The sequence below is a fragment of the Phyllobates terribilis genome, unplaced genomic scaffold (genome assembly GCF_046119375.1).
Source record: "Phyllobates terribilis strain yellow unplaced genomic scaffold, ASM4611937v1 Scaffold_1__5_contigs__length_1240528914, whole genome shotgun sequence".
NCBI classification, from domain to species: domain Eukaryota; kingdom Metazoa; phylum Chordata; class Amphibia; order Anura; family Dendrobatidae; genus Phyllobates; species Phyllobates terribilis.
This window is the reverse complement of record NW_027362761.1, coordinates 360,424,419-360,444,320: the sequence shown is the minus strand read 5'-3', so window position 1 is coordinate 360,444,320 and position 19,902 is coordinate 360,424,419. Positions and strand designations below refer to the sequence as shown.

The 19,902-nt window shown below is 43.5% G+C and overlaps 1 protein-coding gene across 1 annotated transcript in view; it reads right to left on the bottom strand.

Annotated features, from left to right (window-relative positions):
* The window catches only part of RHOF (ras homolog family member F, filopodia associated), a 66,952-nt gene that overhangs the window by 11,425 nt on the left and 35,625 nt on the right, over window positions 1–19,902 (bottom strand). The window contains exons 3-4 of the mRNA XM_073676270.1: window positions 9,196–9,305; window positions 6,512–6,646 (exon numbers count right to left, since the gene is read on the bottom strand). Of these exons, the coding sequence (XP_073532371.1) occupies window positions 6,512–6,646; window positions 9,196–9,305 (245 nt within the window). The remainder of the gene's footprint in view (window positions 1–6,511; window positions 6,647–9,195; window positions 9,306–19,902) is intronic.

Sequence of the window (19,902 nt, the reverse complement as noted above, 5' to 3'; positions counted from 1 at the left end):
TTGTTGCAGCTGGTACTCCACAACTGCTCTCTTCTGCTCACAAATCCTTTGCAACATGTGGAGGGTAGAGTTCCAACGTGTGGGGACATCACACACCAGTCGGTGTGCCGGAAGCTGCAAACGCTGCTGCAACACAGCAAGGGCGGCGGAAGCTGTAGCAGACTTGCGAAAATGAGCTGACAAGTGGCGTACTTTCACGAGCAGATCTGGCAACTCGGGGTACGATTTAAGAAACCGCTGAACCACGAGGTTAAGCACATGAGCCAGGTATGGTACGTGTGTGATCTCACCTCGCCTCAGAGCCGCCATCAGGTTACGGCCATTGTCACACACGACCATGCCGGGATGTAGGTTCAGCGGTCTCAGCCACAGATCTGCCTGCTCTTTCACAGCTGTCCACAACTCCCAAGCAGTGTGAGGTTTATCACCTAAGCTTATGAGTTTCAGCACAGCCTGTTGCCGCTTGGCGGAGGCAGTACTGCAATGCTTCCAGCTTGTAACTGATGTGGTGATATCTGAGATGGAGGCTGAACATGAGACGGAGGAGGAGGAGGAGGAGGCGGCGCAGGAGCTGTACACTGTGGGGGCAACTCTGACATAGGGCCCGCAATCCTCGGTGTGGGGAGGATGTGTTCCGTTTCAAGGTCCGACTGGGTCCGGGCTTCCACTAGGTTTACCCAGTGTGCCGTCAGGGAGATGTACCGTCCCTGGCCACAAGCACTTGTCCACGTGTCCGTTGTCAGGTGGACTCTCCCAGTAACTGCGTTGTTGAGGGCACGGCAGATGCTTTGGGACACGTGCTTGTGTAGTGCGGGGATGGCACACCGGGCAAAATAGTGTCGGCTGGGGACCGAGTACCGAGGGACGGCCACCGCCATAAGATTGCTGAAGGATTCCGTCTCCACCAGCCTAAAAGGCAGCATTTCCAATGCAAGCAGTCGTGAAATGTGCGAATTTAGGACTGTGGCCTGTGGGGCGTTAGCTGCGAATTTCCGCTTTCGTTCAAAGCCTGGGATATGGACAATTGAACACTGCGGTGGGACGTGGACGTTGATGCCGTTTCTTGAGAAACTGCCATAACAAGTGAAGACTGAGTGTAGGGGGCATCTTTACATGCAGTATGGACAGGGGATTGCCTTGCACACACAACAGGGGGTTCTATTGCACGCACAACAGTGGAAGAAGCAGTGGTGACACCCGCTGACACTGGTCGTGGACCCTGGGTTTCGCCCCACAAAGTCGGGTGCTTTGCTGCCATGTGCCTGATCATGCTGGTGGTGGTCAAGCTGGTAGTTTTGTCACCCCTGCTGATGCTGGCATGGCAGGTGGAACATATGGCCTTTTTGGGGTTATCAGCAGAGTCTTTAAAAAAATTCCAGACTCTGGAAGACCTACCGCTTGTACTGGCAACGTCCCTCGTGTTGGTGTTACGGGGAACGGTTGCCTGCCTTCTGTCTGCGGCCACCACACTGCTTCTTCCTGCCTGTTGGGCTACTCTGCCTCCCTCCCCCTGTGTGCTGCTGGCCTCACTCTGCATGTCCTCCTTCCACGTTGGGTCAGTTACTAGATCATCCACCACCTCCTCCTCTTCCACTTGCGCACCACGATCCTCCTCCTCACTTCCTGGCAATTGTGTCTCATCATCGTCCAAGTCTTGTGACAGATTGCCAACGTCGACTTCCTGTGGCCGTGGCTGTTCAAATATTTGGGCATCGCAACATGGGATCTCCTCTTCCACCACTTCAAGCGTATCAGGCGAGGGGCCCAAATATGGAAATGGACCAGTGAACAGCTCTTCAGAGTGTCCAAGTGTGGGATCACTTGCTGTCTGACAACACTCGGCATGGTGGGAGGAAGGAGTATCAGGGTGAGGAGGAGTATGCGGTCGAGACTCACGGCTACTAAGAGTTGACCGTGTGGAAGACAGACCGGAGGTGGTGGTGCCCAGGTAACTGGAAGTATTATCTGCTATCCAATTAATAACCTGTTCACACTGATCAGTTCTCAATACTGGTGTTGTTCTGTGCTTCCCTAGTAATTCGGTCAAGAAGTGGGAGCGAGAAGATGTGGCTGTTGGTTGTGGCACATTTTCACCTTGGCCACAGCCCCGTCCTCTGCACGAACCATCACCAGAACGTCCACTTCCACGTCCCTTGCCACGCGCCTTGCCCATTGTAAATGAAGTAAAATAGCTTACACTTGCACTATCAATGGAAAAAGGGTAATAAAGAGTAGATTAGAACCGTGGAAGAGGAAAACCACAGTTACTGTTTACTGGGGTATACCACACTTTTTTAAATAGAGATATTTGCGGCTGAACAGTGAGCGACACACTCAAACTGCTTTTTTTTTTTTTTAGATACCAAAGGCCCAAAACTGGATAGTACAGCGATTTGACCCGTGTAACTGCGAAACCACACTGGGATGTCGGGCCTACACAAGACTATTTTCAACAGATATATTTTTGTGTCACAACAGTCAGGAGACACTACTGTTTTTCTTTACGGAAAATATACCAAAACCTGAATAATAGAGATGTTTTACCGTGGGATGGCAAAACCACAGTTATTGTTTACTGGGGTATACCACACTTTTTTAAATATATAGATTTGCGGCTGAACAGTGAGCGACACACTCAAACTGCTTTTTTTTTTTTTTTTTAGATACAAATGGCCCAAAAAATCAGAGACACGCTTTTTTTTTTTTTTTTTTTTGGGGGGGGGGACACACCAAAAGGTTAATAAGACTGGTATTTGTACAGTGTGAAGGAGGAAAAAAAAAGGAGGATTTAGATGAAAAAAAAAAGGATTTTTCCTGGCCCCCGACACCTGGTGCTAAGTCTAGCAATTTCAGCAACAGGAGCACACAGGACTGTAATGCAGCGTTTGCTGGTATAACCACTGTGTCTCCTATACAGCCTGCCTGGTATCTGGGATGGATATTAGTCCTGAAAAGGACTGTTTATTTGTTCTGGCAGCCTTTACAGACCCTACACTAACTATTTTGCAGTTTATATCTCTCCCTAAATCAGGAGTGCTGTCCCTACACTGTCTAATCCAGAGCGACTGTGTCCAAGATGGCGGCGCCCGGTTTTAAATACTCGAGGTGACGCTGTGCGGCCAGCCAATCACTGTAATGCCCACAAACAACATGGCTGCAGCATTACAGTGACTGGCAATCCCTGCATGTTCATTGGCTCTGTAAAGAGCGCCAAACATGCAGGGCGGAGACCCGAGCTCCCGCCCGAGTAACCCGGAAATACTCGGTGCTCGCCTAACATCCCGAGTAGCGTGATGCTCGGGCGAGTACCGAGCAGTGTCGAGCATGTTCGCTCAACACTAATTGCCACCCTTTATCAAGGTGTGCAGAATTATTAGGCAGGTTGTTTTCGGCAGGCGGAATGGGCCAAAGAAAAGATTTACTGACTGTGAAGAGTCAAAAATTGTTACAAGTCTTACAGAGGGGTGCAGCACTCTAGAAATTGCCAAGATATTGGGGCATAATCAGAGAATCTTCAAATGCTTTGTTGCATATAGTCCACAGGGTGGCAAAAAATGTGTTGAGAAATAGAGACGCACATTAACTGCTAAAGTTTCGGAAGAATTAAATGTGAAGTTACCAGGAAGCCATTATCCTCCAGTGATGTCATATTCCAGAGCTGGACCCTCCCCTGGAGAGCCCAGAAGTACAAGGGGTTCAGTGATACATGGCGAAGGTAAGGGAGGCTGAAACCGACCACCACTGAACAAGACACATACATTTCTTGGCCAGCTCTTGTTCGTTCAACTTCTAGCTGAACACAGATTTTTCAAAGGTTTCATGAATGGATGAAATGAAAGTGACTCTTGAAGGACCAGATGGATGGGCCCATGGATGGATCAGTTCCTGGCACAGACCTCCAATTCACTCAGACTAAGGGCTAATATTAAAGATGAGCTAGTGTTACCTTTTAGAGTTGCAGATGGACCCAAAATCAACTCCCAAACCTACTGCCAGTTTTTAGAAAATGCTTTCATAAAGCAATGGTACAAGGAAAAGTCTACATCTTTCAACACATGATGTTTACACAGGACAATGCTCCACTGAAGTCTCCACTGCTTGGCTGCCAGTAAAGGCCTTAAAGATGACAGAATAATGACATGGCCCCTTCCTCACCTGACCTATATCCTATTGAGAACTTGTGGGCCCTCTTAAATGGGAGATTTAAGTTGAAGGAAACAAAAAACCAAAAACAGTACACCGGTATGAACAACATCTAGGAGGCTCTGGTTGGTGCTGACCAAAAAGTTGATTTTCAGTTTTAATCTGACAGACTCCATGAATGGAAGGCTTATGACTTATTGAAAAAAGGGGGCCTATGTTGGTCAATGGTATACATTTTTACATTTATTTTTTGTACACTTTCAGTTATGAAAACAAGGCACAAAAAAAGAAAGAGCAGCACTCACCATTCCTTATATACAAAAATTAAAGCATCCTTTATTCCATCAGTCTTTTGGACATCTGATGGAATAAAGGACGTTTTAATTTTTGTATATAAGGAATGGCGAGTGCTGCTCTCTCTTTTTTAGTACCTGGCTTTCATTTTCATGCTTGAGGAATAGCACCACCACCATCCTGGTTGCTGAAAGAGGCTCATAGCGGGGAAATACACAACACGTGGTATTTTGACTGATTGGTGCCACAGTCCTTGTATGAACTGACTTTCAGTTATGCTCACTTTAGCAGATGAAAAAAAAACAACTGAGATGGGAAAATGTCCATTTTTCATTTAGCTGCATAGTACTGCAAACTAATAGTTGGCCAGCAATTCTGCACACACAGATGTTCTCCTAAGAAACACAAAATCTCACTTTTATGTAAACGTATTCAGGTTTATTAACCTTTTCGACTGACCAACAGGACTGCAGTTGTTCAATAATACAATAAAAAATTCAAATTGCCTAATAACCATACACAATGTAGAGTGTTTTATGAAGAGGCAGGATTTGTCTGTCTGACAGATCTGTCATCTGAATAAGGCTATGTTCACACATCTTGGGTTTTTTTATGCGTTTTTTTTTATGTAAATTTGCAGCTGCTTTTTACAGTAACCGCAAAGTCTATGAGCTTCCGGAAATCTCATGCACACATCTTGTTTTTTTTTTTAAATCAGGATTTTATGTTTTGCATGTTTTTTTGGCAAAATAGAGCATGTCACTTCTTTCAGCATTTTTCACCCATTGGAAGTAATGGGTAGTGAAAAAACACTTAGCTACGTTCACACTATCAGGTTTTGCTGGGTTGTTAGTGAAAATAAGCAAGTAGAGCAGTATGTGAAACATTTATTTTTGTGATTTTATCATCTTGTCTTGGTCACTGAGATGGTAGTTTGTATTAGGAGAGTTTAATTAAATTAGTGATGTATAGAGTGTAAACATTGGCTGAGCTATGTGTGAGATTGAACAATACCTGTGGCCCAGGGAGGTATTAAATAGAACAATGCCCTGAGCAATTCAATGGCAGACCATAGTGTGAAAGAAAATAGTGTCATACAAACTCAATGCACTGCCAGTGTCTTATGTAAACTATTCCTGAACAATTCACCTCCCCCACTGTTACATTTGAAATTCTGGTTAATATGGTTTCACATATGTCTTGCATTGGTGACCAGTGTTCATGCTTCTGTGGTGGAAGCAAAGCTGACATTTGTGATCCTGAAAAATGCACCAAAACCTGCATTTTTAATGCAGCTTCTTACCTGCCAAGAGATCAGGTTTTGCTGCAGAAAAAAAGCAATGTGTGAACATAGCCTAAAGCTGGAGCTGCACAAGAGTTTACAAATCCTAGTGCCAGTTGGCTGTTGTGATTGGAGTATCACCATCCACAGTGTAACAATATGGGATGTGCTGTATTAAAGAAGCCCTCCTCCCATCAAAATTTTTATCCTCTTAATATATTGCAATCATTTTATATAGCACTGTGTACTTTCAATTGCTTATTTTACCCTTCTACGCAGCTAATTCTTCTCTTTTACATTAAGTCTATAAAATGACTAGCTGAATCCTTCTAATCTCTATGTAGAATCAGGAGGTCAATTTTTCCTGTATGAATCATGAGTCAATGCAAAAGTCCCTGCCAGGGGTTGGGGGGGGCGTAGCAGAGCAGCTGGGTCAGAAGTTGAAGAGGGGAATGATAAATGCAGGGACAAGACACTTCTCTCTTCTCTCCCTTTTGTAGAAACAGGAAGAATTAGCTGGGTAGAAAGGCAAAATGAGCAATTGTAAGTACATAGTGCTATATAATATGATGACTGCAATATATTAAGAATCTAAAAACTTTGACGGGAGTGCTTATTAACTAAGGAATGTGCTTAAATCACATCTGTCCTAGTGCAGTTTATGATCCATTTTCCATATCTCTTCTGTAAGGATTATGTAGTCTATGATGGAAATATTATTACATAATGTTGCACTTTTACAGATCTAGAACTGGTAGGTATACATAAAAGCCATATATAGTATTGTATTACCTGGAAATAAGTGATCGGTTCCTGCTGTGACGTTTTCAGCTTACGGAGTCGCTCTTTGTCCATACGCAGATCTGTTTTACATCCTATCAGCACAATGGGCACGCCTCGACAGAAGTGATGCACTTCAGGATACCACTAAGGTACAAGAAAACCAGAAAAATTTGATAAAGTTTTGGATTTCTGGATGATAACATACAAGACCATAATCTTATAAGATCTGCATTTTAGTACATCAGGCAAAGGCTAGAACTGTGCTAATTAGACAAAAAGGGATCTAAGAGGTAAGGTTTCTCCTTGTGGAGAGTGACAAGCCAGGCCTCGCATACCAATATGAGGAGACCTTTAACGCCTTGCATGCTACTCTGGGAAAACAAATATGCAAATTGTCTCTTCAGAGACTTGTAGGATTGCTACTTCCAATACATGGTGCTAGCGTTCAAGTCCTCTTCCTCTCTGAAGAGACAATTTGCAATGAGACAAAAAGAACACAACCAAGGTGCATGGCCACCTTTTTAAACTGTTAGCCTACAGTTCTTTCTTAGGACTCCCATAAACATATGAACAAACGGCATTGCTGAGCATGCACCAGACACCTCTGATGTGACATTTATCTAATGTGTATGGGCACCTTAAAGGAAATCTGACACCAGGTTATTGCTACCCCATCTGAGAGCAGCACAATGTAGGGGCAGAGACCCTGATTCCAGCGGTGTATCACTTACTTAGCTGCTTGCTGCAGTTTTGATAAAAATCACTGTTTGCTCTGCTGCAGATCTACCAGTACTCTGAATGCTGAGCTCTGTATAACCTTGTTCTCATCATTGATTGGCAGCTTGTGTGTAAACTATGCATAGGCAGAAAGCCGTCAGTCACTGGTAGGGGCAGGGATATACAGAGCTCAAATAAGGAGGACTACATGACAGCAGGTTTACTAGTCCTATAAGTGATATCTGTTTATATACATACATTGCTTATCCTGCTGATGAAACAGTGATTTTTATCAAACCTACAGCCAGCTGCCAAGTAAGTGACACATCGCTGTAATCAGGGTCTCTGGTGACAGATTTCCCTTTAAGATAAAAAAAGTTTATGTGTAAAAGCTGCCCTGCATGGCCAAGCACTGCTGGAAAGACCACAGATAAGCATGTAGTTACACATAACATTGTACTAAGAGGACATCTGTAGCACTATGTTTAAAACAGTTATGTACAGGTAATAGGTGTGCGTTTTTAAGGGGGTGGGGGAGACATAAGATGGGGATTTACTTGCTGATCGCTGTGGGTCTGACCACTGGGATCCACAGTGATCCAGACATCAGGGATTAAGAACCACAGTAGCGGAGCTCAGCTGGCCCAGTCTAAAACGCCCAGTCGAAGATGCCCATGCACGGCTTCCACTCTAGTCATTGTCTATGGGACTAGCCGAGCACTGCCGATAGCAGGCCCATAGACATTAAATGGAGCCAAGGCAGCATATCTGCACATCCACTCCGCTCAGAAGGTGGCTACAGTGACCAGTTCTCAGAGTTCTAAGGCCCAAACCTCCAGATCAAAGGGTTATTCAGAAAAACAAACTATACTTTAGAAGTAAATGGTGTGTTGTGTCTGACAAGCCCTGGTCAATGTTTTACTCTCATAGTAGCAAATAGTTTGCTACAATGACAGACATGACATGACACATACCATACCAAAGTCTCTACAGCACACACCCTATTTTCTTCCTGATACGCATTTCCAATGACAAGCAGAATATGCTGCAGCTGTACAATAAATGACCGTCCTCAAAGATCTTCAGTAATGTATTGAAAAACACCTTCCAATCAATAGTTCCATAACCATTATAAATACCGATACATGCACAGTAGATTTACAGACATACCGGCAGGACACACACCTTTAATTCGACTATGGAACAAGAAGGGATAATAAAAAAAAAAAAACAAAGATGGCATTTGGGGGATAATTGTGTGTTTAGTGCTTTAACCCTTAAAGAGCACACTTTTTGGTTTTGCGCTCTGTTTTTTCCTTCTCATTTCGAGAGCAATAAATTTTATTTTTCCTTCGACATAGCCAAATGAGGGCTTTATTTTGGGGCAAGCTGGTAAAAAATAATGATGTCCTTGAAAACAGCATAGAATGTGCTGTAAAATAAGGAAACAAAATGTCCAAAGTAGGGTGAACTAAACATAGGCTTGATTGACAGTGCTCTCCTGTGCACCACTGACACTTCCGGAGCCCAGCGATGCGCACCCGGTGATAGGAGTGAAGGACAGCAGGACGTGGCTCACTACACTGATGGGTGTATCAATGTAGCAAGCCCACACACTACCAGTGTCAGTGGTGCACAGGAGTGCACTGTCAATCAAGCCAAGGGGCAGTACACCCATGTTAATTGAAGGGGGGGGTGGAACTGTGCATGGAGCCCTTGGTCAGGCAAAGGATGCAATGAGAAGCCTCCTTGATTTACATATTAATTAATACATTTTTTTTCCTGGACTGCAAGAACATTAAAATCTATAGTACAGGCATGATTTTTTTATTTTATTTTAGAGCCCAAGTCCTCTATATGACTAATAGTTTAGAGTTTTGGGGGGTAACAGCTTGTTGAAGGTCATTGCTTGGATAGTTGCTGCTTCAGCCATCGCAACTGCACATAGGACAAACATTAGTTTTCTGGAGCCTCACCTTTATTAAAACATTGTCAAAGCTTGTAGGATTTGTAACATCAAAACAAATTAAAACCAAATTTACATCTTGATAAGCAAGAGGACGTAGTCTGTCGTAATCTTCCTGCCCTGTAATAAAGAGAACATGTATTATATAATGTATTATAACCTGTCATTGAACGCTTTCTTCATGTGATACATGTGCTGCTGCACAGAATCGAACCACATTTAGGTTTCAGATCTTGATTGCATTTCATATTGATTGAAAATGGTCAGTGTCGTTTTAACAAACTCTGATAAGATATTATAATGTTTCTTGCTGTTGATATATTTCAAGAAATATGCTCCCTTTTCACGAGACCATTCTCCTGAATTCAGCATGCACTCTAAAAAGCTGCCGATATCCATCTTGGTCAAAACAAGACAGACTGCAAGCTCACTGAGAGATCAGGTTACAGCAGCCTATGGACGTTTAGGGAGAGAGGGAGTAGCAGAGTGAGAAAAAGATGAAAGATTGAAAGACGCAGACTCTTCTACGGTTTTTTTAAAAACGGTTTAGCTCAATGCAGGATTCACATATGCACTGCTCAGTACTGCTGTATGCCATCAATGTTGTGTGAGGGGCCCCTTACCCCCTACACAGACCCCCTATATACAGCATGAGGGGGACCCCACGCAGGCCCCCCTCCTCCCACATAGCCCTCCTATATACAAGGACATTTATATCTTTCCATCTCTATCTAATCTCTCAACACATTCACCCCCGCTCCCATTACTCTCTGCACAGAAGATGTGACGTAGTGACAGTTTGCTGGCTCAGTCACACACGCTGATCGGAGGCAGTAGGAGCTGGCAGCTCAGTCTTCCAATGTATTCACCGCTATCTGCATCCTGAGGATGCGGTTAGCGGTGACATTGGGAAGCGCGTGGTAGAGGACATGGTGCAGCCAGTAAGCCCTTTGTCGTCATCCGTGGGCCGGACTGGAACAGCCAGAAGGCCATAGGGTAGTGAGCTCTTATTTGGTTAGAAAAGAGCATCTAAAAACACTCGGCTTCTTGCTTTGGGGACAGGGCACGGCTGATCAACGGCAGCAGTGGCTGATAACTTGGGCAACGAGTAGTAAGCCATAAAAATGAAACAAATGCCTCCATTCTTAACATATATTTTAAATAAGTAAATTGCAAAGTGGTTGTAAAAACAAGCAACTTTGCAATTTTAATAATTTATGATGTTGAGAAATCCTTTTTATGGTGTAAAAGTACCGTATATAGGCTATAGTTAATGAAGTTCTGTGCAAAATACAGGAATTAGGGCCCCAAGACCTGCAGATGATAAAGTATGGCTGCTATACAGTTTTGTGAATTAGTCCTTAATTGATTTTCCTTTCCTAATTTTAACTGTACTTGCTTGACAACATTTACCGGAGCCTATTTCTGGCAAGCATCAGTATATAAATAACACAAAATAATTGGTCTGTGACAAACATGTTGTAAGCAATGTATTCATTCAGAATCTAATCCTGTAAATATTGGGATTGGCTAGCTATGAATTCATTAAAATATCATTATAAAAAGTAATTTTGTATTATAATTAGATTTTCTAATAAAAGAAGTCCTTCACAATAAACACAAGTTTAATTGCATTTAGCATCAGTTGTTCAAGGGCTGAAAATTGAGTAAAACTAACGTGATCTGCAGGCTTTGTAATGGTATATGATGATCATGTGGGAGGGGATTTTATTTTTTTTGCAGTGGTCCACTGAAAATGTAAACACGACATTCAGATAACCATGTGGCCCTCTCCAGGAGCCCACTGTATTATTGTAAGCGGCCTGCCTAATCTGCCAATGATGCATAGTGATGGTTGGATCGTTTCTATGGGTAAATGCGACCGATCCGCTAATCTTAGGCCATGTTCAAACTGACATTGTTCTGTCGAGTTCCACGTCTGTTCATTTTATTAGAATTCTTTTGTTCCAGCAGATAGGTAGGTTCTGTATTGCCAGGTGTCTATGGCCACGGAGGAGCAAAATAGCCAAGTGAACCATGCTCTTATACCTAGTAAAAATACATGGAAACCTGATGGATGGAATAAGAGGAATTTGTGAAGTGGAAGTCTTGGAGCAAGTGTGAGTAGACTATGGCACAAAAGTATGTAGAAAATCAGGATATTTTTCTTATAGAGATTAAAGCAAAGAATGAAGGATAAGTATAGTCATCGTGACAAACTGTTATAGAAGGTCAACAGTGACAATTTATTTACAATACTCATCATCATCATCATCAATCATCCCCAAGGGGCCCACAATCCAACTTCCCCATCAGTATGTCTTTGACGTACGGGAGGAAACTGAAGTACACGGAGGAAACCCACACAAAACACAGGGTGAACATAAACTCCTTGCAGATGGTCATTGGTGGGAGGAAACCCATGAAAAACAGATCGCATCCTTTGGTGGGGGTTTGAACCCAGGGAATTAGTGCTGCCGCTAATACCGAGCCCCTGATGTCCTGCCGAAGACTAAACTTTTCCCTATTCGTTTATCAGACCTTATAAATTAACTGTATGAAGGTATAACAACATTAAAGGGGTTGTCCAGTCCAAATCGATAAGTCTGCAGTCACTGTGTGACTGTAGACTTATGAATCCCCCCAGAGCACGCACCGTGCGCTGCAGGGATTCGCCGATTTCTGAGCGGGGACTGGAGGGTATATATGCTTTATACATACTCCCGGCCTGAGCTGGTCTAGTGGGTGTGGCCTCTCCATTTACTTGTATAGAGCGAGGCCACACCCAACTAGTGACGTGGCCATTCAGTGGGCGTGGCCTCACTCCATACAAAATGTATGGAGCGAGGCAGTGTCCACTGGATGAACTCTGGCAGGGAATATGTACAACGCATACATAGCATCTGGTACAAGCTCAGAAACGGGCAAATCCATGCAGTGCACAGTGCATGCGCTGGGAAGGGGGGGGGTGGATTCATAAGTCTGCAGTCACACAGTGATGGCAGACTTATCGATCTGGACCAGATAACCCCTTTAATAATGCAGTTAAATGTATCTGGACATATAGATGAAGTGTTGTCCCTAGAATTGCCTTCTATCCAGAAATTCCAAGACAGTCTGTAGGAATAGGCCATTTTTTTGCCCCGTCAGTAAAAAAAAAATAAAAAATTTAAAGATTGATTTTTTTTGAAGTTCAACTTATACAAAATTACTTTGACTGTAATCATACAGTTCAGTGAAAGCAGATAATGTCTTAATATCAGAATTATGGGCGGTACACATCTATCACTTATACTCTTATTATGGCTTTCCAAGGTGTTTGCAAAAAATATGGTCTGTCCGTGATTATTTGAGAAGCTGTCCAGAAAAAAAAGTTGGAGTTGGAGTTGTAAACCCTGGTTGACTTTCTGAATAATGGGCCCAAGAAACCTCAGACCAATGCTACTTGACAAATTGTAGTGTCGGCACTGGGGTAAAAGTCAAAGAAAGTCCATGGATCACAGAGACGGATAGCACGTTGTGAGAAGTGGACAGTGGACATCCGAGAGAGTCAGATGTGTTCTGTTAAACATTAGCTTAAATTTATGTTTTTGGCACAGAGCATAATATCCTACATGTGAGAAAGCATACTAGTCAAAAGAAAGCATTTTTCCCAATGGTGTCCCTTCTAAAGCTTTGTGCACCCACAATGGGCTATATCATAGTTCATTGCTAATGGTACGTTACATATTCTCCACCATAGACTTGCATAATTACAACCCTGGTGCTCAATGTCCTTCAAGGTTCTTGCTTCAGAGGTCTAGGAATTTTAAGCACCACTTATACTGAAGCACTTACAGTCTGAACAACAAGTTAGTGAAGTGGAGATCGGGAAAAAGTTGCAGATTGTGCTCAGACTGACATAACTACTGTCTAGTATGTCACAGTGTATGGAAAAGGCAAAAAGGTGCCAAAGTCTGGAAGATTTTTCTTTCTCTCAATTCAGTAAATTCACTTGATCAACTCAGTGTGCATACAAGTGCTCGCTGCAGGTTTATGTGCATGGTGTCGCTGCAGGTCGAGCCTCAGGAGTGAATGTTACGGTAGGAATGGCAGACGCTTTCCCTTCACCAGCTATTACTTTCATTGTGGAGGAGAATATATGGTTTTCAATCCTTACCTATAAGAAGGGATACAAGAATAATCAACATGAACTGATTCATATGTTCCTTGTGATATCTTGGGGTGAAATACATATGCATGCGTGCTTTTACAATTGTTTAATGGGAGTCTCATAGTAGAAAATCTTGTTTTCTCTTCAACAAATATGTAGTTTTGTGACAAAGTACAAGAGAAGTTGTAAATATGTCACCAAGCCCTCCCCAGGACTCGGCCTGGTAAACATAGCACAGGGTGGTGCACTTCTGTCATCCGACATTGCTGCGCTTCATCCAGCAATTACCTGCTCTACACAATGGATCATAATCCATATAATACACTGCAGATGCCATTCATAACTTTCCTTCAGCCCTATGAGCGTTTGAAAGAATTAGTTATGTCATAATTGGGGGAAAAGAAGCCTTATTTGATGCAGTAAGCCAAGAAAAATTCACAACTACATTCTACATACAGACAATTTACCTACTGACCACAAAAGCTGTTCATACACCTCAGATTGACCAGCATCTCTGAACAAAAAGCAAATGTGAACAGGTGCAAGCTGCTATGCCTGCATAATATACAAAACAAAGAATACAGCAGCACTCTATGCACCAAGATATGTGCAAACATTGAATATATGAAATTTATACTGCATTACTATTTTATGGAATATACTTTAAAAAAAAAAAAAAAAAAAAAAAAGAAGGTATTTAGCTTATAAATATGCCAATTGGTGTGTCCAAACCAGTCATACTAAGGTGACTTTTCTCTGGTAGCAAACTAAACCTAATATACACTGCTCAAAAAAATAAAGGGAACACTTAAACAACACAATGTGACTCCAAGTCAATAACACTTCTGTGAAATCTACCTGTCCAGTTATGAAGCAACACTGATTGTGAATCAATGTCTCCTGCTGTTGTGCAAATGGAACAGACAACTGGTAGAAATGATAGGCAATTAGCAACATACCCCCTATAAAGGAGCGGTTCTGCAGGTGCTGACCACAGACCATTTCTGTGTTCTCATCCTTTTTGGCTGTTTTGGTCACTTTTTCATTTTGCCATTGCTCTCACCCCTAGAGGTACAGTAGCATGCGGCAGTGTCTACAGTACAACCCACAGAAGTTGCTCAGGTAGTGCAGTTCATCCAGGATGGCACATCAGTGCAAGCTGTGGCAAGAAGGGTAGCTGTGTGTCAGTGTAGTGTCCAGAGCATGGAGCAGATACCAGGAGATGCTCAGGGAGCCATAGGAGGGCAACAACCCAGCAGCAGGACCATTACCTCCTCCTTTGTGCAAGGAAGAACAGGAGGAGCACTGCCAGAGCCCTGCAAAATGACCTCCAGCAGGCCACAAATGTGCATGTGTCTGCACAAACGGTTAGAAACCGACTCCATGAGGGTGGTATGAGGGCTCGACGTCCACAGATGGGGGTTGTGGTCACAGCCCAACACTGTGCAGGACGCTTAGCATTTGCCACAGAACACCAGGATTGGCAAAGTCGCCACTGACGCCCTGTGCTCTTCACAGATGAAAGCAGGTTCACACTGAGCACATGTGACAGACGTGACAGAGTCTGGAGATGCCGTGGAGAGCGATCTGCTGCCTGCAATATCCTTCAGCATGACCGGTTTGGCAGTGGGTCAGTAATGGTGTGGGGTGGCATTTCTTTGAAGGGCCGCACAGCCCTCCATGTGCTCGCCAGAGGTAGCCTGACTGCCATTAGGTACCAAGATGAGGTCCTCAGAACCCTTGTGAGACCATATGCTGGTGTGGTTGACCCGGGGTTCCTCCCAATGCAGGACAATGCCAGACCTCATGTGGTTGGAGTATGTCAGCAGTTACTGCAAGATGAAGGCATTGAAGCTATGGACTGGCCTGCCCGTTCCCCAGAACCGAATCAGATTGAGCACATCTGGGACATCATGTCTCGCTCCATCCACCAGTGTCACATTGCACCACAGACTGTCCAGGAGTTGGCGGATGCTTTAGTCCAGGTCTGGGAAGAGATCCCACAGGAGACCATCCGCAACCTCATCAGGAGCATGCCCAGTCATTGTAGGGAGGTCATACAGGCACGTGGAGGCCACACACAATACTGAGCCTAATTCTGACTTGTTTTAAGGACATTTACATCAAAGTTGGATCAGCCTGTAGTGTGTTTTTCCACTTTAATTTTGGGGGTGACTCCAAATCCAGGCCTTCATTGGTTAATAAATTAAATTTTCATTGATTATTTTTGTGTGATTTTGTTGTCAGCACATTCAACTTTGTACAGAACAAAGTATTCAATGAGAATATTTCATTCATTCAGATCTAGGATGTGTTATTTGAGTGTTCCCTTTATTTTTTTGAGCAGTGTATATCAAACGCCTCTCACGGGCTAAATGTCTACAAAGTTGAGGTGCAGAGCAATCCAGCATCAGCAAGTGTAAAAACTTCCACTTTTCTTTTAAGGAAATCTAATAAAAGGCGATGTAAAAGTCTTAAAATATGCAGGAGATGATAGGTCATGTGTTCTCCCTGGTTGCAGCCTATGTACATGGAGAACAAAAGGATCCAAATTGCCGATTGTCATCTTCTCTGACATTTGTCAGCAGGTTCAGATCACTTTAATAGGTATGGGGGGGGGGTGGAGGGGATGGATTTTGGGTGTCATGTGATATGTCACTCAGATGTTAGCAGCAGATCCTGTTGAGAGCTGTAGCATTCAAGAAGTAAGGCCCCCCACATACATTAGACTAACATCGCCTGAACCCGCCGATATCAACAGGTTTGGTCAACTGTGTATGGGGACCACCCAGATTGATGTTGGGGGAAATAAGGATCTTGCACGTCTGATTTTAGACTGCCAATCCTTTTGTACTCTGAGGTAAGCCTCTGCCACAGGAGTCTAACAGCTGCTCTCAGAGAACACAGGAGCACTCCCGTTTATGGGAGACTCAGGCGAGATAGCTGCCGGCCAAACGATCAGCCGAACCATAGATTGGCTGATAGCTATTTAAAGTGTAGTGTGAATTTAGACTTGTTTTACCAGCATATTACATAGATTCCCTGTCAGATTAAGATCTAAGGTCTTTGGAGGCCAACACCTAGAACTTTGTGAACCTTGTTCAGGAACAGTTGAAGGGAAAATACAAATTGGAGGGTGCAATATCCTGCTGAAAGAAAGCAATGCCTTTAGAGAATTATGGCACCATCAGTTTCTATGTTCAAGGAATACTTGACTCTCAGGATTTGTCAGGCCTTGATTTTAGCGATTTCACTAAAGAAGCGGGTCACTCTTGTTAGTGCAGTTTACCTCACAAACTGACCAGCACTTCTGTCCAGACAATGGCTGCTGATGGAGGATCAGTGACCAGAGGGGTCCATCAGCCTCCTCCAACTGTAAAACACCTCACATGCAAAAGCTGCTTTTCTATTGAAGGAGGCTGATGGACAGGTCCGGTCACTGCTTCTCCACCCGCAGCCATCATATGGACAGAAGTGCTGGTCAGTTTGAGGTAAACTGGACTAACAAGAGAAAGGGACAGGCTTCGTTAAGCCATTAAGGAAACATAAGATAACCATTTGATTTTACATATTGTTTAAAAAGAAAACAGATAAATATTTGCCAAGATACCGTATCATATTTGAGTGCATACAGTATGTGCTCAAAACAACCACAATGTCCTTTGTATTATCAGTCTGATCATCCAAGAACGTGACCACATCGGAAACTCATCTTGCAGCTAAACCCTAAAGATGAAGTGGAGAATTTCACACACTTGTAGACACCTTGTACATTTTGTTGCTTTTTATATGCCAGGTTTCATAAAAGGCAGGCAGTACATGCCATTGGTTTTTGTAAATTAGACCAGAGGTGAATTATAGTTTGTATTAACAGGATTTAAAATGTAACTTGACACAGAATATTAATAAGAAAAAACACAAATTGAAGATATGGTAAAACGCCAAGCAGATCAATGTTAACTCCACAAAAACATTAAATGTTGTCTTCACGCCAACTTCTTCAATTTAAGTAGTCAAAGATATAGAGCCCGATTCCTTAATGCATTTTTACTTTGTCTAGTTTTTATTTTTTGTGCCTGTTTTTCAGTCCTGGGAAAGAAGACCAATAATGATAAAGTGCAGCACAGAAAAAATGAGCAATAAAATGGAAAAAAAAAAAAAAAAAAAACTTCTTATTTCAAAAATTATTAAAAAAGACAACAATATTCCAACACAAGACAACTGAAACAAGTTGGTGGGTGAACCAGAAGGAGAGACACCCCTGAAAGTAATGAAAAAGATAATCTTAGTGGAAAGTAGAAGGCATAGTCAATGAATATTTAGATGTGCATAGTAGAAGCAAGATGGCATGCCAATAGAAAAATGTATAAATAATGCAATGAAAAGAGATTAGTTACTTACCGGTAACGGGATTTCTCGGAGACCATGACAGCACCACGAGAGAGGGAATCCGCCCACCAAGGACAGGAAACCTACAGGCTTAAAAGGGGGAGACCCTCCCTCTCGCCTCAGTTTGGATTACAGAGCATTGAGAGGACCGCCCGGTTAGTAGACATAGCAACATAATCATGAAACAAACAGTATATACATTTTCTTACAACACCAGTGTGTGAGAATAAAGAATGAAAACAGATAAGTGCTCCCAAAAAGGGGTAAAGGGAGGGAATATAAGGGTGCTGTCATGGTCTCCGAGAAATCCCGTTACCGGTAAGAAACTAATCTCTTTATCGGTCGACCATGACAGCACCACGAGAGAATTGCAGAGATGAAGATTCTAGGGAGGGACCACCGCTTGGAGCACCCTTCTCCCAAATGTGAGGTCAGACGAAGCACCCAGATCTAGTCTATAGTGCTTATAGAAGGTAGAGGGAGAAGACCAGGTAGCTGCCTTACATATGTCCTCCATCGAGACGCCAGACCTCTCTGCCCATGAGGTTGCCACCGCCCGGGTAGAGTGAGCTTTCAGGCCACGCGGTGCTTCCTCTCCGCTGGATACACAGGCTAGCGTAATGGCCTCCCTAATCCATCTAGCTATGGTGGATTTAGAGACCTTAAGCCCCTTCCTAACCCCCTGATAGGAGATAAACAAGGTACTCTCTCTCCTAAAGGGCTGAGTGACAGCAAGGTACCTAACCACACACCTTCTGACATCTAAAGCATGGAAATCTGCTTCTATCTGATTACTAGGGTTCGGACAAAAAGAGGGTAATATTACTTCCTGAAGTCTATGAAACCGGGAAGCTACCTTAGGCAAGTATGCTGGATCTGCTCTAAGAATTATTCTGTCGTCCAGAACCTGGGTGAATGGAGGGCCACAGGACAGAACCTGAATATCACCAATCCTCCTAGCAGATGTTAGGGCTACAAGAAGCGCTGTTTTGAGGGTAATAGATCTCAGGGATACAGAATCTATTGGTTCAAAGGGTGCCCCAGCTAACGCTTTCAGAACCAGGTTTAGGTCCCATGGAACGACATTAGTTTTGGTAACCGGCCTGGACCTACCTACTGCTTTTATAAAGCGGGAAATCCAATAGTTTTCTGCGAGGACACCGTTATAGAGGGCACCTAGTGCCGACACTTGGACCTTCAAGGTGCTCGTTGCTAACCCCAGCTCGAAGCCCCTTTGTAGGAACTCTAAAATCTTCCCAATTGGCGCTCCCTTATCCACTGAAGATTTAGAAAAAGATAAAAACTTGTTCCAAACTTTTGCATAAATTTTGGTAGTGACAGGCTTTCTACTACGTAATAAAGTAGATACTAGACTCTGGGAAAAACCTTTAAGTTCTAGCAGGGACCTCTCAAATTCCATGCCGTCAAGTGGAGGCCCGGAGCTCGCGGATGGAGCACTGGACCCTGGCTGAGGAGATCCGGAACTTCGGGCAGGACCCAAGGGTCCGAGATGGACATGTTCCTCAGGCATGAGAACCAAGGTCTTTTGGGCCAAAAGGGGGCGATCAAGAGGACCCTTGCCTTGTCCTCTCTGATCTTTCTTAGCACCATAGGCAGAAGGTTTAACGGTGGGAAGGCATAGGCCAGACTGAAGTTCCAAGGGATTTGGAGAGCGTCTACTGTCAGGGGCCTTTCTCTCGGATCTAGGGAGCAAAAAACCTTTGTCTTCCGGTTTTGCTTTGTGGCGAAGAGATCCACCACCGGAAGACCCCATTTCCGGACTAATAGGAAAAAAATGTCCTGTTTTAGTTCCCATTCGCCTTGCCTTAAAAAATGACGGCTTAAGAAGTCTGCCTTTGAATTTTCTTTCCCTTTGATGTGGAGGGCTGTTAAAGAGAGGAGATGGTGTTCCGAGATCTGAAAGAGATGATCCGCCACTCTCATTAGCGATCCAGCACGAGTACCCCCCTGATAGTTAATATAAGCTACTGCTATATTATTATCGGACAGGATCCTAATGTTCTTATTGTGAAGGAATGGTAAGAAATGATTAACAGCCCTATCAACTGCCAGTAGTTTCCTAGTATTAGAGGAAAGAGCTCTCTCAGCGTCCGACCAGAACCCCTGGGCAATCATATCCCCCAAGTGAGCTCCCCATCCATGTAGACTTGCGTC